The following is a 24,950-nucleotide window of genomic DNA, read 5'->3' as shown; positions in this document are numbered from 1 at the left end:
TTGATTTTGTTTCAAAGTTTGATGTGTTTCATGCATATATACATACATAACGTGTATATATATACCAAGATCCAATTAAAAGAAAAAGAAAAGAAAATAAAAAAAGAAAAATTATATGTATTAATAAAGATTTTATAATGAGTCAACAGGAGTATTAATGAAAAAATGAAGTGCTTATAAAAATGCGAAGAAATACTTGAAAAGAAAAAGCTAATTAGTATGTTTATATGTATTATTTTTCGCTAACTTTAATGCTTTATGTTATTAATGCGTTATTTGATCAGAAAAAGAGTATGTTTAAAGAAAAAGATCTATGATTTATTACCACATTTAGTATTATCATATAATTGTACACACACATACATAGATACACACAAATGTGAATATGTTTAACTCTGGTAACATATATATCATACATATATGCGTAATGGTACGTGCGACTCACATGCACTTTTTTCTAAAAAAAAGACTGATACTTTTATTCATCCCGAAAATACGCGTTTAAAATATATGCATACGTAGTTCGTATGATATTTACAACGTTGTGTATTCTAATATGCGAAGGATGAATTTTTTTACGCTTCATACATCAGAAATTAGGAATGTCTATCTATGTATTACACGATACCTTTACCATTTATCAGTGTGTATTCATCAATGCACTGTTTAAAGGTAAAATAAACAAGGTTGATATAAATAAGAAAAGAAAGAAAAATTTAAGCGTGAGTATGGTGACAAAAAAAGAAATAAAGAAAATTATTTTTTATTTGTTGGCACGCGCGCGCGCGCGCGCGTTCGTTCATTTCTAGTCAAATTTAGCACCAAGACGTGCGTTGCTAAATCATGCTTTTATGGCAGGAGACAATCACATTTAATTAAATTTTTCTTATCACGTTTATATATTTATATATATATATATATATATGTGTATATATATATATATATATATATATATATACTCTCAGCAAAGCTTATTTGTTTCTTTCCTTTTCATATTAACTTTCATTCCATTTTTATAACAAATATATATAAATATTTTCATTATAGCGAATTAATTATAATGACCGATTTTTTACTAATAATTTGCTAGTTTACATTTCTTTTAATTATTTTTTATCACTTTTAGCGTCTTTTTAAGTCATTGTTTTATTTTTTTTTTTTGTTTTTTTCTGGTCTCTTTTAAATCCGATTTTTAATATAATTTCGAAAGGTCGATAATTGAAAATGATTCGAAAATTCGTTAACACGAGTGCATAAGCGCACATACGTTGTAAACGAATTAAAAAACCAAACCTATGTAAATGATAAGTATTCCTGTTCACGTATATCTGTATTTATATTGTTACCGTCATTTATCGTTGTTGCTATCGTATCAATGAATAGGTGTGATAATGGCTAGTTTCAACAGTTCGAATATATCTATTGTAAACGAGTGAGATAAATTTGAACAGAGGAATCGTTTTTACATGTTAGATACGAAATGTAAATTCTCGAAGAAAAGATCGATACTCGTGTTGTAAAAAAAGAAAAAGAAAAAAAAAGAAAGAAAGAAAGAAAAAGAAGTCTCAACGATAAAAAAAAATATCTTTAAACCGATATACTGTATAAAGCTACAAAAAGAAAAGAAAAAGAGAAAAGGAACAATGAATATTATCAGCCAATTAATTTTTTGATTTCATTCATTGTCATATTCGATTTAATTCCGTTTAATTTTAGATTCTTGAAAACGTCGACGTATAATCACGCATTTCACTATAAAGATCTTCATCACCATCTTTTTCTTTTTACATTTATATTTTAGTAATTGGCACGTTACAATTAAATACAGCTTATATCGTGCACAAAACAAAATACATATATATATTTCACGTTTATTTATCGATCACATTGAACATTGAATATAGATCTAATATCTTTTAATTAAAAAACAATATACTCTAACTTTTCTTTAAGATCATTGCCGATGAAAGCTTGATAGTAAAGCGTTTTTAATTAATATCAAATAGATAGTAATTTGCTTATTATTGTATTCTTCTTTTCATATTTTTTAAATAGTTATGTGAGTGTGTGCAAGTAATTGCAAAATATAATACTAAAAAAGGATGCAACGTGAGTGATGAAAGAGCGTGCCGTGTATGTGTGATGTCTGTTGTATGTAAGAACCAATTCATAAGAATTTGAAACAATGTGAGAAAGATAAAAAAAAAAGGAGACGGCGGTTTAGTATATCGTAAAAAAAAAATAACAAATCACAATTTTCTAATTAACAGTAAGCGTCTACCCACGCCATATTCTTTCACGTCAAAAAAAAAGAAAAAGAACGTTTTCATACAATAATTGCCCTTAATTGCTCGTAATTTGTGATAATGGTATGACACACAACTTAAAAAAAAGAAAAAGAAAGATATATCATTATAATTTCCTATATTAACATATTAATTAGCTAATTAATTGTTTTATTAACACATATACACACAATAATGTTCATATTATAAGTTCTCAATATTATTGAATCCAATAGGTGCTAGCATTATTAAAAGTAATAAATTCATTAATTAGTTAATACTCTCGATGACTTCGTAATGATTAATATAATTGAATTAAATGCATATATATATATTGTAGTTATAAATGTAATTAAAATATTTTAATGACGTAATCTATAACGAACGAAAGGGGAAAACGAATTTCCACATTAAGCCGTGCTTTAATTAACCGCTATAACTTTTTATGTACGTTTTCCAATAATGTGAGAGACGATTTCAGGTGCATACAAGTACACACATTATATAACATTCCTGTGATATTTCATACGAATAATGAGTTTAAAAAAAGAAAAAAAAGGAAGATTAACAAGTAAAAAAAAAACAAGAGAAAGAATTAATGAGAAAATTATCGATCTTTTTAATATTACGAATATGATATATACTTTCCATTTATTTTATAAGTATTCAGCAAATATTTTTCCAATGAACATTTTTGTATAATAAAACAAAAATATTTCGTCGCGAATATTAACGTGATATTTCGATATTTCATCGTTCGATCGTTATCACTATTAATAAATTATTTTTTCAGCATATTCGTTTTAACGATTTAAACAAAAATTCGAACAATTCTTCATAATAATTTTACTAGAATGAAAAAAGATCTTGGAACGATGTTAATTAAAAGAAAATTAATAATAATAATATTAATACTAATAATAATAATAAAAATAATAATACTAATAACAATAATAATAATAATAATAAGAGTAATGAAAAAACGTGACCTTTTTTTTAAAACAATCGTTCGTTTTCAGTCATTTTCTGCTAAGTATTCTATTTAATATTATTAAAGAGTTTGAAATATTTCTCTTATCAAAATGACGGGCCAGAAAGAAAAAATACACCGATAATAATATATTATTCATTAAAAATCCACAATTAATAATACACAAGGATCGTCATTCGTGTTAGAAAAAAAAAAATATAACATTCCTAAAGTTGGATCTTATTTTTGCCTATTATTGGGGGGGCCTATTACTGCCGTCTCCGTGTGCGTTAACTAACAACCATGAGTTATATTGTTTGTAAAGTAACTCCTTAAGATATAATAATAAATTTAACAAGATAATAATTATAATATTATAATTAATATTAATAATAATAATAATTATTATTATATAAATATTACGTATCGCATTAATATCGTATTCGTGTATAATGAAGGATTAAGATTAATTGCGTATAATATTAGATTTTGTATGATATTCAACCTAACAGGAAACAAAAAAAAGCATAGTTTATACCACGAATAGAGATCTGTATTTATAAATTAAATGTAACAATATTGACGATCGTACGCCTATCGATGAACAATGTATGTACGTGAAGGAACAGGACTAAATATTGACCCTGATCATCGAATCACTTTTTTGTATGAAAAGATTGTAAAACAATATCGTACACTTGATGTAAAAGAAAATACACAACAGTACAGTAATGAGTATCTATATTTCTCTTGATAATTTCTCTTGTGAGAATCAAACGAAAAGAGGTAGTAGGAGAAATTATTTACTAAAAAAAACTTTATGTATTATTATTCGATTCCTCGCAGTTTTTGTAAGTAATTTTTTTTAAATTTTTCCTGTAAGAATTGGGATAACTATAGTGAAGCTTTATTTGTGTGTGTTAAGAATGACCCTCTATCACCTACTATCGGTTGATTCATGATTTTTGGGACATCCTGTATAAATTTTAACGATCGAACTATTTTCTATAATACCCTCTGTTCTAACTCATAAAAATTATACTTCTTTAATAAATAATGATGACGACGACAGAGGTAACAGACACGAAGGCTGTCATCTAACTTCTAACGGCTCCTATAAGTAATTGCCATTCACTGAACCGTAATTCCGGGAACGCTTGTTTATACCTCCATTTCAGCATTACGGAATACGTTGAAAACAGTTTACTTGATAATGTAACTGCTACAGAATAATTCTTCTATGTAAAATCATTCCTTTCTTTTTCGTTTTTCGTCATTTCTCATTTTCATTATAAGCATTATTATATTCATATGTATATGTATATACATATATATAATAAATATAACAAAATAAAGTGAAAATATGTTTTAGACTTTAATAATTATTTCAATTATTTATTTAAATAATAGAAATATAATTGAGCTTTAATTATAAAATTTTTATCATATACTTGATTATTAATTTCTCGAGATCGAAAGAGAAGTCAAATTTATGAATATGTACTTATTGGAAGTAGTTCAAACGACGATCTAAAAAAATTTGCGTTATAATTATTTAATATTTATGAAAATGAAAATATAACAAAAATTAAACAATTATCATTTATCGTCAAAAATGTGTTTTAAAATTAAATTCGTGTTATTAAAAAATTCGTTCAGAAAAAAAGGATAAAAAAATTGTGCCTTCTAGAAACTGGCGATCATAAATCCGTAATAATAGTCATTTTCCAGTCAAAAATGATCACGTATGAATGGTAACATTTACCGAAATTAAAAAAATCTCAGTTACAGTTACAATGTCGGATGATATATCTTAAATAACACTTCGAAATATACTTATTTCGATTAACAACTTGCATATCTACAAATATATTTGTACAAAATAAAAATATAAAATAGTTTGTACATCTACTTCATGAAAGATAATTTGTTTTTTAGCTACTGGTTCCGTTATCACAAACCCTTCATTATTTCTTTTTAACGTAACACATGTAACTATATATATATATATATATAGATCTATATAACTAGTAGAAAAATATACATCATTATCGTCATCACACATGCGTTTGACTTACCAGGTAGAAGCTAACTTTCATATTACCATTGAAATACTTGAATTTACAGGTGGAGAATGTATAAGTCAAAGAAAACAGCAATTCACTTTAGTCTAGTCTTAGCTATATCTTGATAAACATGTTATACGCGTCTAATAAGTGATCGTATATATATATAATGGAAATAAATTATAAACAAGTTTTACATGATTTAATATTTTTATTTCGATAAAAAAAAGAAAATACTGGATTACCAAAGAAAAAAAGTATACAAGAATTTTGATATTCCATCGTCGTCTTTGACCGATTTTAAGTTATCAGTGATTATGTGTGTAATATCTTTTCTTTTTCTTTTTGATCGTTGCGAGTTTGTTCCATTTGATAATATAAAATAGCAAGAAATTATACGAAATGAGACATATTATATTAAAATTGTTATGTCTTATTATTATATCGTTATTAATCGATGCCAATGGAAGAATATTAACAACAACTGAATCAAGTGCTGATTATCTTCAAAAAGTTATGCTGGAACTTAAACAATTTCATTCACCTACTACACCAAATACTTACATTGAATCTACTGAATATTTAAAATCTAATAAATTTCAACGATATAATCAGAATCAAAATTACTCGATTCAAAATCAAATTTCACAAACGCAACAATACGATCAAATAATTCGTAAAGACAATTTTCGAAATTCGAAAATATCGTCTAATGAAAAAATGGATTTACAGCATTCTGGATCGAATAATATACAGCAATATTACGAGGTAATTTAATTTTTAAAAATTTTGCGCGTTAAAAGAAACAAACGACGATCAAATTTTCAACCAATCGTTACCAGGTTCGCTCCCCTACGCTTGTTAGTGTGGGAAATTTAAAAAATACTGGATTATTTGGAATTACACGTGCGGAACTTGCAGAGATCTATAAAAATGCATTAAACAAAGGACCATTGATCAGTGTGTCGTCTTCATCAAATGTTCTTTCCTCTGATAAGAAACCTCAAATCATAGAAACTCATCTTGAATTACCAGTTAGACAACCGGCGTATCATCATTACTATTTTTTTCCATTAAAAACAATTGAAAACGAACTGAACAAAAATGACGAACAACACCACTTTATGGCAGTACAGTATTCCCTTATTTTTATTGTCAACAAAAAATTTTATTTTTTTATAATAATTATAGTTACAAAAGGTAGCTCATATAATTATCTATTTTGCAGAGCACACATAATATCGATAATGTTGCAGAAGGTGCATCTCAAAAACAGTTAAGCAATCCACTATTTATAGCTGTTAGTACATTCGTCAGTATGGCTATTTTATTTATGATGGGAATTCTATTTTTACCAAAACTTCATCAATATGGCATTTTTTCAACAAGAGAAATTCAAGACGATTTTCTACACTTAACTAATATTGTTATGGGTGCCGTTGATAAATTTGTAGACTGAAATTTATATTAGCGTTTAGCAGAATATTTAAATTAAAAAACGCAACATTGTTACTATATGACATTATCGCATATCATTTAAAAATACATTTTTTTGGATTTATTTTTACACGTTATTATATTATTACTATCAATAAAATAGTATATATATATATATAGAAATATAATATTAATGCATGCTGCAACATCTTGTATATATATATATATATATATATATTGTGCTTTCTTACAGTAAACTATAATATAAAAAAAACAAGGGTAACTAAATACACTCTATTTGTTCAGGAATGTATATGTCTGTGCGATAATTAAAGTAAAGGTTTCTTCTAAATTATTTATATACTTATTGCACAATGGTAGGTACTCTTGTAAACATTACGTATATGAAATGTTTAATTGTACATTTTTTTACAGTATAAAAAGAATTGGGAAGGCACACTTTGGGATTCAAACTTATTCTTTGCTTCTCAACCATTTCCATTGGCATTAGAGAGGGATGCTTGATCTTTATTTTTTCTTTTAAGAATCTGTCTTTGATGCTCGTATTCAAAATCTTCTTCGCTTAAATTTAGCCTTTGAATCTGTCATGTTAGAAATTTATTTATATAGTCAATATTTATGGAAATATAGTTTCACTTTAATGATAAGAAAGATTATTTTACCTGATATACTAAAGCTTCCTCTTCTACTATGTGCTGTGGAGGATTTCTTAAAACTTGGAGAGTTTCATATGTTGTTGGACATTGTTTTGTAAGTGATGATCTACCCAAACATCCTTTAAGTAACACCAATCCTACTTTGAAAATAATTTTCACTCCTTCGCAAAGAAACATATCCCAAACACGTAAAATGCTTTCCCATGGTAAAGTTCGAGTATAAACACAAAGAAACCACTCGGTCATGTATAAAATAGGTTCCATCTTCTGTTTTTTCTAAAATTGTAAAAATTAAATAAAATAATTATTATGCTTTTAAAAATTGTAATATGTTTCTAATAATATACTCTTCAAACTAACAAGATGTTTATAAGCAACAGGTGAAACTCTTTTCAGAAGTGCGAAAAGTATATCACCATCTCGTATTAATGTTTCCATTCCTTGACTGTAATAACCAACAAGATACTTGTCACATATAGCAACAAGACACCAAAATGCTTGTACCGCTGGCATATGCATCAATAAAAATGCTGCGATAGGTGCTTGAGCTTGACAATAACCAACTTTTGCATTCAAAATAGAGTATGCTTTCAATACTTGAAAGAGCTCTTGTTGTCCAGGTGCATTTTCAACAAACATTTCATGATGAGGAAATTGTCGATGCAAATCTTTTTTAATATCTTCAATATACTTTGGATCACCATTTCTCTTAATTAATTCTTGATATAAATTAGGGTTTTCATTCATTAATAATTGTCCTCCGCATAGATTAAGCCATGCTCTGAGTCTTACAGAAGGCGGTATTCCTTTCCTACATCTTTCTCTAACTTTTCGATAATTAGTAGTCATGAAAAGGCTCCAATTATTTAACATTCTTATCCATTTTCTCTCTCTTCTCAATATAACATCAGGCGGTATAGTTACTTTTCTGAAACATTTATAACATTCATTTGAACATATAGGTATAAATCAATTAAAATGCTTGAGTACCTCATATTATTTTTTGGTTTACAATATTACCTTTCAGGACTATATTGCGAACCTCCAAGAAAACCATGACGATCTGGAACAGTTGAAATCACTGAACCACATTGATAAATACTACTAGCTTCTGATTCTGTTTCTCCATTCAATTCTTCTTCCACAACTTGTGCTACTGATTCAGCCATAGCATTTTTTATATCTCTTTAATACTCTTAATATAAATAATCAAATTATGATTGCAATAAATATATTACTATATATTACAGTTTTCTAAAATTGTTAATACAGATATATTAGTCATTTGTGATATTAATGATATTATTAATTATAAAAATATTTACCATGATTTGGAGTAAAATTTAATAATAACTAATAATTCATAAAATTATATTCTAAACTAGTAAAATAAGAAAGAAAAAAATGAAAAATAAGATAAAAATTTTATTTTTATAATACCTGTGTGACAGTGTACTCACTTTGACATTTAAATAGGATAACAGTACATAACCAATATGTTTTTCTCAGAATAGATATATATATATATATATGTATATGTACACTTTATATAAAGATGCAAAAAAAAATAACTATATTTTATACGTTAGGAAAATTTAACATAAATCATAAGATGTGCGCTTCTTTATAATGCCCATATTAGAAAAACTGTAAAAAGTAAACAATATATTATATGTGACACATCCCACACAAATATATCACATACCGTTTTATGATATCCAAAGGTGAAGATTCAAATTACACACTTTAAATATATCAAGAAATAAGACTTTTCTGATCATCAATTTTATAATAATGAAATAAAAATGTATGTAATAGACACATTTTAAGTTGATTTATCCACCCCAATTTGTAATCACAGATTTATATGCACACTATGATGACATATTCTGATAACGCTTTGCAAAAAGAACGTGCAACCAATGAGAAAGCAACGATAGTTGTTAGCATCTTACGTACGAATTTCATTGGTTAAACTTCAATGAAATACATTACTAATATTATAATGCGTACTTTGTAATTTTCTTCAATTAATTTATCATATATGCACATACACATATATATATATTATATGTATATGTCATTCATAAATAAGAATTAAAAACTTATTATGGTATTAGAGAGTATTCGCTTAACTAACATTATGTCATCTTTTACAAACGACGAAAAAGTTGATAAATTTATTGTTTATGGAGTGCAATAAATATTCACAATTCAGTTTAATTAAATTATTATTTTATTTAATATAGCTTTTTTTAAATTTAAATTTAATTTATAAACATAATATGATTTAATCACATGGTTAATCACATCTGCGCTTTTATTATGATAATGAGTAATGTTATAAAAAAAAAAAAATGTTTTTTATTCGTAATAATATTTTAATGCCTTTTATGATTTTTCGAAGAACGAGAACCTTTTGGTTTACTACCACTAGAACTTGGTGCAATAACTATTTGCCCGGCAGCTATCTCATCTCTATTAGCAGAATTTTCAATTTGTTTTTGAGCTTCAAAAAAAAACATAAAATCTCGTACTTGTTCTTGCAATTCTTTTATTTCAGATTCTTTAGTAGTTTTTAATTCTGACAGTTCTTCTTGTAATTCTTTATATTTTGTTTGCCATGCTATCTGATTAGATTGAAGAGATGATCTTAATTCCTTTTCCTCTTTTAGTTCCAATTGAACTTGTGCTAATTTATTCGTAGTATTTTGTAGACGTTTTTCTAAAGATTGTTTTTCTCGATTGAGTAACGTAAACTGGTTCTAAAATATATCGATTAAGATGTTTAAGTAATAAGAACATATGTAAGTATTATTTATGTAATAACAGTAATTATGTTTAATATAAGTAAATCTTGGTAAGATCATTTTATGTAATACCTTAAACTTAGTGTTTTCTTCCATTAATTGACCTAATTTATCTCTTAATTCTGTAGTCTCAGATGAAGAACGTTGCTCCAACCGATTAAATTTATCTTCAAAATATTGCCGCTGTGTTTCAAGCTGAGATGTCAATAAATATGTAAATTCTAACTGAACTGAATCAACTTTCTCTTCCATAGCAGCGCCTTCATTTTTGGTTGTTGCTTGTCCACCCTCCACCATCTTGCCATCTTTATCTTGCAATAAACGATGAACAAAATTATCACCAACATAATCCCATACACGATTGTTGCCTAATTGCATTGCGTAACAATGATGAGTATCACGATAATGTTCAAATGCATGTCCCTGATGATAACGAGAACATCCAATGTGACCACATATTAAACAAATCCATAAGGCTTCATTGCTTGTTCCTGCAGCTGCATAAAAGTATATAATAGTAGTATAGAGTTCAATAACTATAAACACATGTAATAGATAATAGAAAATATAACTTCTTTTTACATGATTTTAAATATACTCGATGAATACATACCACATTCCATGCAGTGACTATCTGCAAGCGGTTCTGGTGTTTGAGCGTAACGACATATTGGGCATGATGTATCACCCCACTTTACAAGGCAACTTGAATGAAATGTATGATTACATAATATAGTTAATATACCATCCACGCTTTCGTCCATTCTTTCCAAACAAACAGAACATGATGGCAATTCTGTATGACCTGTTAAAGGCATACCATTATCTCCTACTTCAACTTTTGACACAAACACCAGATGACATACCACATCAGGTTCCAAAGAATTATAAGGTGCACCATTAAAAGTTCCATAAAATTCACTAGCAGCACTCTAAATATATATGTAAAAAAATTAATTATTTTCGTTTAACTAATAAAAACCTTTTAAATTAAATTACAATATAATATTGTTTACCGAAGAACGAAATGTAATTAAAGCCATGTATTGATTCGGATTACCATCCCGTAAAATTCTGACATGCTGAATGTCTTGATGGCAAGCTGCTGTGAATGTTAAAAGATCATGACAAGTCATTGTTGCCGGAACTGACAGCATACATATGGTATGACTACGATCCGCTGCATTATGCATTTCAGTCAATTCACTAAAAAGAAAAGCAGGCAGAAAAATATATTTTCCATATAAATAAATTAACAAAAATACACATCATTTAATAAAAAATAGTTTTCTCTTCACACATATGTACATATTACTCACTCTTCTTTAAAAAGATGTAATATTCCTTTAGTAACTTCCACGAAAGGATTTCCAGAAATAAAATTGATTTGATCAGATTGAGAACAAGCTGTAGCTCCAATTATTTCTGTACCTTCAGAAGTTGATACTGAAGTACATGTTGTAAATGAAGTATCTTCAGAGTTGGTTCTTGGTAATAAATGAGGTTTGCTTGATCCTTGAGAAGATAAAAAGGGGGATGGCCCTTCTGCAGTGCACGAGTAGTTTTCTAAAGTAATATCTCTTGCTTCTCTACGTCCTCTCATTTTTCTAGCAGCCATTATACCTATTAATCAATAAAAAAAAAATGAAAATACATATAAATACTTAAATTTATTAAAAATTACTTACTTAAATATTTATAAATGAAACAATCATAATAAAAGTACACACAAATAAGAATACATAATTAAATCCATCTAAACTTACTTATTGTTTCTTCTTGACTTGGATTAACAATTTCAATGCGAATAACGCAAAGCGAAACCAAGACGATTTGAGAACTCATTACACATATCCAAAATTATTGCTTACATCTGTTGATAAATATTATCCATTCTCCATTATTTGTCAAATTGGAAAACATTAAACATAACCTATATAAAAAAATCCCTAATTCAAATCTTGGCTCAGATTAAAAATTGAACATTAACGTGCATATCAGTTACTTTTAAAAGTTACTAACATAATTTGTTTACACTCAACTGAAGTTGACTCAAAATAACAAGTTAAACACTTCGTAGTTTAATATGTTTTGTTGTAATATGTTTTGGCGGCACATTTAAAATAGTAATCTGCGTTGAATAAAATGGTAATAAATTAATTAATAATAATAAATTATATTTAAAGTATATTTAAAAAATTAAAGAAACTATTAAAAAACTAAAGAAAAAATAAAGAAATTTGATTTCAGTACAATTCCATGTAATGTCCTAATTAAAATTGAATTATAAATTTATAAATGCTAATCTTTAGATATCGTTAGTAAATTGTATAAGTTTAACAATTAATTTCACAATTATTTTATTTTATTTGAAATATAAACAACAATAGTTGCATTTTATTGGTTTTTATAAACTTGTACTGATCCTGTAATTTTAAGTATTCCTTAAAGTTATTACAAAAAATAGTTAGATTCAAATTTATTGTTATTATAAATATTATTTTAACAAATCTTTAAAATTGACACATTATTTATACTTGTACGTTTATATATATATATATATTCAATGAATCAACTTATTATTGTATACTCAGTCAATAAGTGACCAATGAAAATGCTCCTTCATGAAAGTTTCACAGTTACGGGAAATACGTAAAGCTTATTTTTCAAAGAAAATGGATGATCATCGCTTAGGTGGAAATCAAGATCATTTCTGATGAAAAGAAGCTTGGCTGAGTTCGAGACAATGGTTCGAATTGTATACAGTGTGTTTAAACATGGATGGCATCATTTATTAATGTTCGCTTTATCGTAACAATGCTAGGATGGCTTTAGGAAATTTTCAAAACATTTTAGTTGCTTGGTTCTTATGCTGTAGCATTGGCCTTTGCTATGGTAAGTATAAAAACGTATAAATAATGTTTAAATAAATGTATATTTGCACAAACACAGCCAATCGTCACATACTAACACATACACGAATAATAAACAATAAATTTGTGTTTATATATTTTTATAATCAGATATATATTTATAATAATATCTTTTTACAGGCACACCTGTATTACTTTTCGCTACTAATAAGGATATAAGAATAGCTAATGCCTCACGATCAAATAAAGTTATTGTCAAAGATTTATCTGAAGGTGCTGCTCTGGATTTTTATTATGAACGTGGTTTAGTGTGTTGGTCTGATAGCGGTTTGGAAATGATACAATGTATCCATTCAAATGGTACATATACGGGTGAAAGAATGATTGTAGTAAATTCTAGTTTAATATCTCCTGATGGTTTGGCATGTGATTGGTTTACTGGTAAACTATATTGGACAGATGGAGAAAAAAATAGACTTGAAGTGACTAGTATCGATGGACTATATAGAAAAGTTCTTTTTTGGACTGATATTTATCAGCCTCGTGCAGTTGCGCTTGCACCTATGAAAAGTTTACTTTTTTGGACTGATTGGGGAGATGTACCAAAGATAGAAAGAGCATCAATGAATGGAGATCCATCTACTCGTGAAGTCATTGTTTCCGATGATATATTCTGGCCAAATGGACTTACAGTTGATTATGACAATGAATTAGTATTTTGGGCAGATGGTAGACTGAAATTTATTGCTGTTATGGATTATTATGGCAAAAATAGGCGAAAGATTGTCAGTCAAGGGCTAGAGTATCCATTTGCAGTTACGTATTTTGATAATCGACTTTATTGGACAGATTGGAAAACATGGTGTATACATGCACATGATGTTCGACAAATGCAAGCGCATCCTCGGGACTTATTTCGTGGAGAATATATACCAGGTGACATAGAAGTTTGGGATGCAAGAAGACAACCATACGCAGATCATCCATGCAGATTAAATAATGGTAATTGTTCTCATCTATGTTTGCTAAGCACAAAGGATCCTGGATATACATGTGCCTGTCCAACGGGTGTAAAACTTATAGATAATTTTACTTGTGCTGAAAGACCGGAACAGTTGCTTCTCATAGTTCAAAGAAATGAGATTTGTAAAATATCTCTTGATTCTCCCGATTACACTAACTTTGTTTTACCATTGAGTGATATTAAACATGCAATTGCAGTAGATTTTGATCCAGTAGATGAAATGTTATATTGGACAGACGAAGAAGCTTTTGCCATCAGAAGAGCTTATCTTGATGGATCAGGTCAAGAAAATGTTGTCACAGCAGAAGTAGCTAATCCAGATGGAATTGCTATTGATTGGTTAGCACGTAACTTGTATTGGACTGATACAGGTACTGATAGAATTCAAGTTGCCCGTTTAAATGGTACTAGCCGAAAAGTTCTTATTAATGAAGATCTGGTAGAACCTAGAGCTATAGCTGTAGCTCCTGAACTTGGATGGATGTTCTGGACTGACTGGAATGAAAAACGACCAAAGATAGAACGCAGTAATTTGGATGGTACTGACAGAATAATTTTAATTACAAAAGATGTTGTTTGGCCAAATGGTATTGCATTAGATTATGAAAGAAAAAAATTTTATTGGTGTGATGCTAAAACAGACAAAATAGAAGTTTGCAATATGAATGGTACTGATAGGCGTGAAGTTATTACTGATAACTTGCCTCATCTATTTGGCCTTAGTTTAATGGGTGATTACCTTTATTGGACCGACTGGCAACGACGTAGTATCGATAGAGCTCATAAGCTTACTGGTGGTGAAAGAGAAGTTATCGTTGAACAAGTTCCAAATGTAATGGGATTGAAAGCTATACATCTTGGCCAAATAAAAGGTACAAGTCCTTGTGCCTATAACAATGGTGGTTGTAGTCACTTATGTTTAAATAGACCTGATAAATATGTATGTGCTTGTCAAATTGGATATGAACTTACAAAAGATAAACGTACATGTGTGATACCAGATGCTTTTTTATTGTTTGCAAAAAAAGAAAATATTGGTCGTGTTAGTATCGAAAATGCTAATAATGATAATATTATACCTGTTACAGGTGTTAAAGATGCAAGGTAATATTGCAGTACTATTTATGTTTATTTTATTTTGTACTACTATTATATTATATTGAATATATAATTAGATCAATATATATAATTTACTGTCCGTCTACTGTTTTTAGCTCTCTTGATTTTGATTTGAAAGACAACCGTATTTATTGGACAGATGTAAAAGTAAAAGCTATAACTCGTGCTTTTATGAATGGTTCTGATGTTGAAAAAGTTGTAGATCTTGGATTAGAAGCTCCAGTAAGTTTAGCTATTGATTGGATTACCCATAATTTATATTGGAGTGATACTGGTACACACAGGATTGAGATGATACGGTTACAAGGATGTAGTAGACGAGTACTTATATGGCAAGACATAATCGAACCTGCATCTTTGGCACTTGATCCTGAAAGAGGGTAATTGTAATTATCTTCCTTACAGATAAATTTATATCTCTTAAAAAATAATACAATTTATTTAAAAAACATTCAGAAATAATTAATTACATGAAGTATACTTTAATTATTTTTATATTAGTAATACTGAAATTTATTAAATCTTTTAGCCACATGTATTGGGCTGATTGGGGTAATTCTGGCAGTATTGAACGTGCAAGATTAGACGGGTCTAATCGTCAAGTAATATTAGAATTCATTGGTCGAGCTAATGGCCTTACCATAGATCATGCAGCTCGTAAACTTTATTGGGCAGATTTATCCACACCAGCAATTGACAGTTATGATTTACAAGCAAGAAGGAGGAAGTCTATTATTACAAAAGACATAGTATACCCATTTAGTATTACTCAATATCAGAATTACATTTATTGGACCGATTGGAATACTGGTGATATTGAAAGAGCAGACAAAAAGACAGGAGCTAACAGAACTAAAATACACAATAAATTAGAATCAGTGACAGATCTGATAGTCTTCCATGCTTCAAGACAGTCAGGACGGAATCCATGTGCAGTTAATAATGGGGACTGCAGCCATATTTGTTTCGCTTTTCCAGGAGAAGGTGGTACCCCATCAACTTCATACCAATGTTCTTGTCCTACACACTATAATCTTGATGTTGATAATAAAACTTGTATTGGTAAGTTGTAAGTTTACGGAAAGAAATATTTATTACATTATACTTTTTCTTAATAATTTGATTATTTTTTTTCAGCACCAAAAAATTTTATGATATACAGCCAACGTAACATAATGGGTCGCCTTTTGCCGGATACTACGGATTGTCCTGATATAGTAATGCGCGTGCAAGGATTAAAAAATGTTCGTTCTATAGAATTTGATCCAATTACACAACAGGTGTATTGGATAGACGGGCGCACTTTATCTATAAGAAAAAGTCTTGATAACAGAACTCATGCTAGTGTAGTTATATCTGGTGGATTTGGACATCCATTTGATCTAGCATTAGATCCACTTGGAAGATTACTCTTTTGGTCTTGTGCTGCGAATGATGCAATTAATGTTACTAAATTGGATAATGGATCTGCCTTGGGAGTGGTTGTAAAGGGCGAAGGAGAAAAACCAAGATATATAGCTATACACCCAGATCGAAGACTTTTATTTTGGATAGATATGGGAGACAAAATAAAATTGCTACAAAGTAAAATGGATGGAAAACAAAGAGTGATAATAACATCTGATCTCGAACAACCGAGTAGTTTAACAGTTGACACTGTAGCAAATCTTGTATATTGGACCAATGGTAAACATATTGAATTTTCTGATTTTAATGGTAATAATAAAAGAATATTAGTATCAACTGGAATAGGTGTAGCTACTCATATGTCTGTTCTATATGATTACCTTTATTGGTTTGATCGTGAAACACAATCATTAGAAAGAGCAAATAAAAGATCAGGCAATGGAAGAAAGGTTATTATGTATCGTGCCCTATCCGATTTAATAACTGTCATAACACCAGATGATCAAGAGATGGAATCACACATTTGCAGTCCTTTCCTCGATTATGGCGGTTGTTCACATTTTTGTATTGGTACAATTTCACCGATATGTTCTTGTCCTGAATACTTAGTTTTGTCCGAAGATGGGCGTACATGTAGAGCAGCACCTACGTGTGGTGATGATCATTTTACATGTGCTACTTCAAGCTCTAAACTCGATAAAGATTGTATTCCAGCTGCTTGGAAATGTGATGGTCAAAGGGATTGTTCTGATGGAAGTGATGAATTGGGTTGTCCAGCATGTGATCATAATCAATTTAGATGTCAAAGTGGTCACTGCATTGGTAAGAAATACTTGAGTTGTTAATTATTTTAATCTTTTGAGCAATATACTATTAAAATAAATATTTTTATTTCTGTGAAGATATTTCGTGGGTATGTGACGGTACACAACATTGTCATGATGGTTTCGATGAAGCACATTGCTGTAGATCGGGACAATTTCAATGTATCGGAAGTGGCGTATGCATTCCTGAAGCTGCACTTTGTAATGGTTGGGATGATTGTGCAGATGGAAGTGATGAAATGCCTCAAACATGTACGCCTACTACCGATCAAAGCCAATTTCCTGGTTCTGGAACAGAATCAGCCAAAAGTCCATATATTATTACAATAGTTATAATGATGGCTGCAATTATTGCCATAGTTTTAGGCTTATGTTATTATCGTAAAAAGTTCGGTAGTAATGAAGATGTACCAAATATTTTACATGATTCTGCTGGTGATCCACTTTCACCTAAACCAAATAGAGTTGTTAAGCCAATATTAGCACACAAAAATGGTAGAAAAGATCTTAAATCTGATGTAGAAAATGTAAGAATGTCTGCATTAAATGGAAGCAGCATTGGATCTAGTTATGATCGTAGTCATATAACGGGTATGTTAATGATTTTATATTATATTTAATATGTATCAAGAATATTTCATATGATATTGAGTCGTTACAGTATCATATATATTTATTTATATTGTAGGTGCATCTAGTTCAACCAGGGGCAGCTCCACTGGTGGATATCCTCAAGAAACGCTTAATCCTCCACCTAGTCCAGCCACAACAGCAAATTCTACAAGATGTTCAAGCAGTAATGCTTCTAGACATAAACCATATAGATATTACAGAAGTATAAATCAACCACCACCTCCAACTCCCTGCAGTACTGATGTTTGTGATGAGTCAGATAGTAACTACCCAGCTCGGTATCGTTACGAAAGTGAGCCATTTCCTCCACCTCCTACACCAAGATCCATTTATCATAGCGATGCAGCTATGAGTTGTCCACCATCACCAAGTTCTCGATCATCTACATATTTCAGTCCATTACCACCACCACCATCGCCGGTTCCATAAGGTATGTTATAACAAGTATAATGTAGAGCATATGTGAGGTAAATATGGATGAATATTTTTAATTTGTCATATAATTATAAATACATTTAGGAACATATCTTATTTTTTTAGAGTAAAACAAACAATCGGCAGCTAACTATTTTATTAGATTATTAACGTAATACATCCACCTATACCTCATTTTTGTGCTCTCTCATTTTTTTTATGTTACTTTTATACGAATTCTTTTACGTATTTTAGGATAAGTTTTTTAGTTAAAGATTAAAGATTATAAAAATAATAACAGTTGCATACACAGTATATTTTCTAAAGTAGAAATTGTAGACATATTTGTCGTTTATACTAGAGGCGTGCAAAGTTAACACATTGCCAATTACTTTTTATTTATGTTCAACGGATATTGTTTTATCATATTAGCACTCTCCAGCATGAGTTCATTGTTGTTACGTTAAAAATATTAAAGAGAGGCAAACATACTTGAGTGAGAATAATTAAACTCTTACACTGGAAATATGCGCTATGGGCGTCGATTATTGTGTTTATTGCTAAAATCTGAAGCATTACTAAATGTTTTATTATTTATTTTCAATATTTAATAAAAGATTCAAATAATACTGCATCAGCCCAATTATTTTCCAGTGGAAAAAGTTAAATAAATAACAGTAGTAGAAGAATAATTTCTCTTTTGAGAAAAAGTTTGCATGTCTCTGGTTTACACAATATTGAATACTATTCTATATAGATTCTATAAATACCAATTTCAGGTATTCTTTTATATAAATAATATGATTAAATTATATTTTATACCAAATGTTACATTTCTCTAAAAAGTGTGGTACATATATGTGATGCAACACATATATTATATGTGTACATATTTGGTTTATTTAAAAAGTCTAAATATGTTTTTCAATGATTAGCATATAAACCTATTGTGCCTACTTACTATGGTTATCTACATATATATATATATATATATGTACTATGAAAATGTGCAAATGCTTGTACAAATATTTTGGATAAAATATGTTAAGTATAATCATATTATTTTGTAAAATATATGTTTTTTCTAAACCTGAAGATAATACTATTACAATTTAACAATGTTTTTATTCGAATAGATAACAATATTTCTTTTTTTTATATATGATCTACTTTTAAAAGTATTTTATTAATTATATAAAATTATTATTATTATATTATTATTAATATATTTAGATATTAATAATATAATATTTAGATATTAATAGTATAGGTAGCTTTATGTATATGCACATGTATTACATAGTTATGCATAGCATTACATATCATTACTCTTAAGTATATCTATATGTTTTTTAAGTACGGTAGAATTCAACCAAAGGCTGCATCTTATATTTTATTATTCATTTTATAATCAGAGATTACTGATCTCTTGTAGAAAGTCTTAACTTCTGATACATGTACATAGATATATAGAATTAAACACATCATTTGAAATAATAATCATATCAGGTTTTGAAGTAATTTAATACAAAACAGGCAACATGCAAGCGTTACTTGATATCTACATTAATAAGCTAATAATATCAAAAGTATTTTAAGTACTGGACGCCTAAAAAACTTACAAAATACCTAGATATAAATTGAATATGTTATTGCAATTTGTACATACAAGATAAGGATATCAAATATATATAATAACATTTACACAATTGCACACATGGAAAACCATTTTGTAGTTATATTGTAATATTAAAGAAAATTTTTCTCTAATACTGTAATATGTAAATAGACAAATTTCAACTTAATACATCATAAATATATTTGAATATTCGTTAAATATTTTGAGTATATTCTGATGTATAATATGAAACACGTGTAATAACGATTACATTACGTAAAATTTTATCCGATGTACACATCGTCCACTTCATTGTTCCTGTAAATGTAGCTCAATTAGGAAATTGTGCCATAATCATTTGAATAGTATCATTATAATGTATAGCACAGTTATCGAATCTTGTATAAAATATATTAAGAGTCTTAAAGATTCTGACCTCGCACTGCCATTTTACATTGCCTTGAAGGAATCTATCGTATCGTAATATTAATAATATTAATATGTCTAGTATCAAAGACTGAAATCATCGTTTATATTTTTTTTACATTTGTATGATTATAGCGCCGTATGTTTGTAAGATATTTGTACAAAAAATAAAATTTTTATTAATGTATATTTTAATTAAATTAATGAAATTATGTACGCATGTTAGTCAATTGATTTCCTTATGACATTTACAAAGAATATCATCGTGTTGAGGAATAAATGTATATTTTTTATAATATATACCATTTATTTCCATTTTCCAGATAAATTTTTATATTTATCTACTGAATTAATTTTCTCATCTTGTGTCGATAATTCTTCGTCCAAAAGGAGTTCAAAATTTTCTAATGCTTCTGGACGTGGACGTTTATTCCATCTTACACTATATAAAAAAGAAAAAGAAATCACAAATATATATATATAATATTGATGATACATATGAAATAATTGTTCATAATAAGTTATGCACAATTAATATAAATATTTTGATTTACTAACTCAGGTGTTCCACTTGGTGGTAAAACTATAGATATAATATTATCTACTAATTTATATTTTAATATTCGATCATTTACTGTAGTTGACGTTAACGATGGCGAAGCATTGACCTACAACATGAAACATTTATTTATTCATTTCTATATTAATCATATAAATTAATTATATATATATACCTCGATGAGCCACGGTTTCAGTTTATTATCAATAATAATATCGTATCCATAGCATTCAAAACAATGACGATCATTTGCCATTACAGGTGCAACAGCTTTTAAAGAATGTACAATGCACCATGAGATGTTTGAAAATAATTTTTCAGTTACAGCTTTTCCGCGCGTACTCTCCAAATATAAACGTAAATTTTGTAAACTTAATTTTCCACCATGTATACTATTGTATTCGTCCTAAGAAAGAAATTTCAAATAATTAATGTTTCTTTTTTAATTGCATTTTAATACATTCATATTTACTATGAATTAATAAATTTATAGTATATAATGAAATCATAAAAAATTACTTACACCATGTTTTTGTACAGAAACATTAGTTAAGTGTACGTAAATGTTATCTAATTCTTGAATACTGGTGTCATATTTTACAGTACAAAAACGACAAAAACCAAGTTTAAATAAATAAGCTTTTAATGGACGAAAAGATGCAACAAGAACGTATAAACGAAGATCAAATTTTTTCCCTCCAATTAAAAGTGGATTATCTATATATCTAAATAATTTCATCTGCTTCATTAATTGGTAGAAGTAGTAATTAAGTAACATATTTAATAATTTATTTAGTATATACCTAGATATAACATAAGATTCTTTAGTAAGATTTGGATTAAATGGATTTCGAACTTCCCGTGACCATTTCTTTAATTTACTTAATTTATTTATTAAGAATATCCCCGCGCCTTGTGATTTCCCACATGGTTTCATAATCCAAGTACTTTGTGGTGATTTCCGGTATTCTTCCACGAACATGTTATAATCTATAAAAAATCATAGATTATAAAGATATTTTATATTTATTATAAGCTTTTTTTAAAATTTCATTACATTATATTATATTAATTTGAAATCCTTTTATTAAATATTACAATATATATATATATATCACACACATATTATCCCCTAATTATTTTTAAGACTAATATTTAAAAAAATTTGGTATTTACCTGCCGGTAAAACAAAAGTAACAGGTATGAAATCCAAATGAAGATACTTCCCTGATCCACTTCCTCTTTCTGCAAGAGGATTTCCTTCCCGTTCTAAATCTTTTCGATACCGTTTAATATTTTTAACTAAAAGATCTTTTCTGGTCAATTCGTAATGATTTGGAAAATGATTTATAATCCTAAATAATTCGAAATAAATGTAATATAAAAGATTGAAGTATCAAATCTTCATTTACGAGATAAAATAAATCAAAACAAACTTACTGATTATCGTTCATTCTATATCCGGTTTCTACGCTAAATATATTTCTACACGATTGTGTGGCTGCCCTATTAAAAATATTTAAAAAAATATATGGAATTATTAATTTTTTAAACGTTATTCGAGGTATATTTCTTTTTTTCATTATAATTAAAAATAATTACCAATAAAAATTCCAATCATCTTGAGGGCCAACTTGTGACCAACCTCTTTTTTCAAAATTATGCACTATTACAGATTTATCCATGTCTGTGCAAAATGCAGTCTTAGTTCTGTCCATTCCAAATGTCAATACTCTATAAAAATGTATATATATAATTATCTTATTAAATTAATATATTTTTTTATAATTGTATGTCGAAACATTTTATCTACGAACAATATTTAATAAATGTTTGCACGTTTTTATTAATAGATAATCATTTAGCTAATAAAAAATGTCAGCTATCTTTATATACAATAATTGTTTTACATTTAATTACGTAAAATATTAATAATAATAATAATATACAGCATTTTTTTTTACCTCCCATAAGTAATAGAAAAATGAGAATTCTCTATGCGTTTATCCGTTTCTACGACGGTTGCCATTTTTTCAATCAAGTTGTTTGATCGATAATTTACAATCATTTGCATAGATATAATTAATAAGATTCATAATTTGTATTATATTTTAGTATTATTTTTCACAATTTTATATATCTTTGTTTCTTACTCCTAACGTTTGAATTTGTTAAAATTATCAACAAATTGAATTTACCTTTTTGCCATGTCTTCAATATTTATAAAATTCCAAACGAAGAGATTAGTATTAAATCAAAAAAACATTAATAAAACATGTTTTTAAAAAATAATGAATAATTTTCGCTAAATGTCAAATAGTTTATATGTTTAGTGTAATTATAATGAACACAAATTTTGTAAAAAGTAATTCAGCCTTGTAACAAAATTGTTATTTATCACATTTTACTTAATATTTATTCGTTAAAACAATCTTTTATTAATATAAACCAGTGGTTCCCAAACTGGAAGAGGTAGAAATATATTGAGAATGAATTTTCCATTGGATCAATGTATTTGTAACAAACATCGTAATATTGCACTCTAATATTTTTTTATTGATTATAAAATGTTACGAAATGTCTTCGTTGTTGAGAGAACATGATCTCATGATGACAATTACGATAAATTAATCTGTACATTATCATTTTATATAACTAACCTTCTTTTTTTACTGAATTACTAATTTTAGACAAAATGAAAATAAATTTATCAATAGATAAAAACAACACTCGATGTTTACAAATTTTGCTGTATGTTACTAAAAACTAAACTGTCTTTATTGTTTTTCTTTTTATATTAGATTATGTTCTTTAAATAATAGGAACGAAAAAATATTTTTTTTAATGTGATCAATATATGAAAACTAAATTCTGAACCATCCAGGATCACTTGGTTCTTTACAATCTTTTAGATATAACTTAAAATCTTGTTTTACATCATCCAAATTTGGTTCTTGTTTGTTTTTTTCTTCTGGGAAAAGATCAGGAAATGTAAATGATTGATTTTTATCCTGAAACGAAAATTTCTTATATATTTAAACATATTTTTTATTTAATTAATGTGTGTGTGTTACTACACTGATCTTATTTATAATAATATTAACATGTTTTTAAGACTTTGAATGTACTTACTAAAACAACATAAGCAAGCTTGACATCATCTTCTTTAATAACATAATAACGACCGTGTAGTTTTTTACATCTTCCAAGTGCTATTCTTGTTCTCACATCAACAGGTTTAACGTTATAAATTTTGTCTAAATAATTAATCACATCGTATCTTGTCATTTCCATAGAGCATTCAAATTGTACTACATTTTTGGGTTGTTTATATTTTGGTTGAATTAATTTTAGCCAAAAGTTTGGCAAAAATATCCTAAGCTGTGGATTACCTTTTTGATACAGAGGATACCTACAATAATATATTAGAAATGATATTTAGCAGATAATACAATTCAGTATATATAATTATCATTTATATTTACCATCTGGTGGACATTTTGATCTTGGTATTTTTATTTTATCAATTATCTTGTATTCTTAAGAGTACATCTACCCTAAATAATTAAATTTAAGATTTATAACCTATATAAACGATAATAATAGATAATAAGATTGCATCAATGTGTGCATTTAAACTTTGAGGAAGATTTTCAATGCACGACAATAGAATTTAAATTGTTACTATTGGTTCCTCATTAAAATATATTGTACAACATTAAAGTTAGACTTCAAGTTCTGTCTAGTATGCTAAAGATGAGCTTAATAAAATAATTTCTCCACATAGATTACTCTCTCTCTAAAGGTA

At 27.9% G+C, this 24,950-nt stretch overlaps 6 protein-coding genes across 8 annotated transcripts; 2 read left to right on the top strand and 4 right to left on the bottom strand.

Moving 5' to 3' along the window:
- The first annotated feature begins 5,548 nt into the window (after positions 1–5,548).
- On the top strand, positions 5,549–6,923 carry LOC106793332. The gene is made up of 3 exons (XM_014760181.1): positions 5,549–6,089; positions 6,164–6,451; positions 6,550–6,923. Exons 1-3 carry the CDS (start codon positions 5,724–5,726, stop codon positions 6,778–6,780), a joined length of 885 nt encoding a protein of 294 aa, XP_014615667.1. The 5' UTR covers positions 5,549–5,723; the 3' UTR covers positions 6,781–6,923.
- A 229-nt stretch (positions 6,924–7,152) lies between these two features.
- LOC106793323 (TBC1 domain family member 10A) lies at positions 7,153–9,336 on the bottom strand. Of its 2 annotated transcripts, XM_014760158.1 has the most exons (6): positions 9,141–9,336; positions 8,896–9,082; positions 8,456–8,689; positions 7,796–8,363; positions 7,442–7,711; positions 7,153–7,360 (listed from the first exon to the last, which is right to left on the bottom strand). In XM_014760158.1, exons 3-6 carry the CDS (start codon positions 8,602–8,604, stop codon positions 7,247–7,249), a joined length of 1,101 nt encoding a protein of 366 aa, XP_014615644.1. In that variant the 5' UTR covers positions 8,605–8,689; positions 8,896–9,082; positions 9,141–9,336; the 3' UTR covers positions 7,153–7,246. The 2 variants fall into 2 exon arrangements, with proteins under 2 accessions (XP_014615644.1, XP_014615654.1); XM_014760168.1 differs by lacking the exons at positions 8,896–9,082; positions 9,141–9,336 and having other exon boundaries at positions 8,456–8,691.
- Positions 9,337–9,671: 335 nt separating this feature from the next.
- On the bottom strand, positions 9,672–12,300 carry LOC106793468 (BRCA1-associated protein). The gene is made up of 6 exons (XM_014760438.1): positions 12,012–12,300; positions 11,565–11,868; positions 11,262–11,451; positions 10,859–11,177; positions 10,318–10,742; positions 9,672–10,200 (listed from the first exon to the last, which is right to left on the bottom strand). The coding sequence occupies exons 1-6, from the start codon at positions 12,088–12,090 to the stop codon at positions 9,817–9,819; spliced, it is 1,701 nt and encodes a 566-aa protein (XP_014615924.1). The 5' UTR covers positions 12,091–12,300; the 3' UTR covers positions 9,672–9,816.
- Positions 12,301–12,898: 598 nt separating this feature from the next.
- On the top strand, positions 12,899–19,487 carry LOC106793253 (low-density lipoprotein receptor-related protein 6). The gene is made up of 7 exons (XM_014760046.1): positions 12,899–13,140; positions 13,299–15,246; positions 15,357–15,641; positions 15,791–16,323; positions 16,399–17,490; positions 17,571–18,083; positions 18,181–19,487. The coding sequence occupies exons 1-7, from the start codon at positions 13,071–13,073 to the stop codon at positions 18,552–18,554; spliced, it is 4,815 nt and encodes a 1,604-aa protein (XP_014615532.1). The 5' UTR covers positions 12,899–13,070; the 3' UTR covers positions 18,555–19,487.
- A 325-nt stretch (positions 19,488–19,812) lies between these two features.
- On the bottom strand, positions 19,813–23,370 carry LOC106793018 (probable tubulin polyglutamylase TTLL1). 2 transcript variants are annotated; one of them, XM_014759591.1, is made up of 10 exons: positions 23,107–23,370; positions 22,745–22,876; positions 22,583–22,648; positions 22,319–22,497; positions 21,946–22,132; positions 21,666–21,867; positions 21,318–21,548; positions 21,142–21,251; positions 20,887–21,025; positions 19,813–20,475 (listed from the first exon to the last, which is right to left on the bottom strand). In XM_014759591.1, exons 1-9 carry the CDS (start codon positions 23,214–23,216, stop codon positions 20,890–20,892), a joined length of 1,353 nt encoding a protein of 450 aa, XP_014615077.1. In that variant the 5' UTR covers positions 23,217–23,370; the 3' UTR covers positions 19,813–20,475; positions 20,887–20,889. The 2 variants fall into 2 exon arrangements, with proteins under 2 accessions (XP_014615077.1, XP_014615086.1); XM_014759600.1 differs by having other exon boundaries at positions 23,341–23,359.
- A 266-nt stretch (positions 23,371–23,636) lies between these two features.
- On the bottom strand, positions 23,637–24,950 carry LOC106793028 (39S ribosomal protein L23, mitochondrial). The gene is made up of 3 exons (XM_014759614.1): positions 24,628–24,950; positions 24,275–24,554; positions 23,637–24,153 (listed from the first exon to the last, which is right to left on the bottom strand). Exons 1-3 carry the CDS (start codon positions 24,639–24,641, stop codon positions 24,007–24,009), a joined length of 441 nt encoding a protein of 146 aa, XP_014615100.1. The 5' UTR covers positions 24,642–24,950; the 3' UTR covers positions 23,637–24,006.

This window comes from Polistes canadensis, unplaced genomic scaffold (assembly GCF_001313835.1).
Source record: "Polistes canadensis isolate GaletaPanama2010 unplaced genomic scaffold, ASM131383v1 scaffold_0, whole genome shotgun sequence".
NCBI classification, from domain to species: domain Eukaryota; kingdom Metazoa; phylum Arthropoda; class Insecta; order Hymenoptera; family Vespidae; genus Polistes; species Polistes canadensis.
The sequence above is the reverse complement of the archived record's forward strand: the minus strand, read 5'-3'. Positions and strand labels throughout refer to the sequence as shown.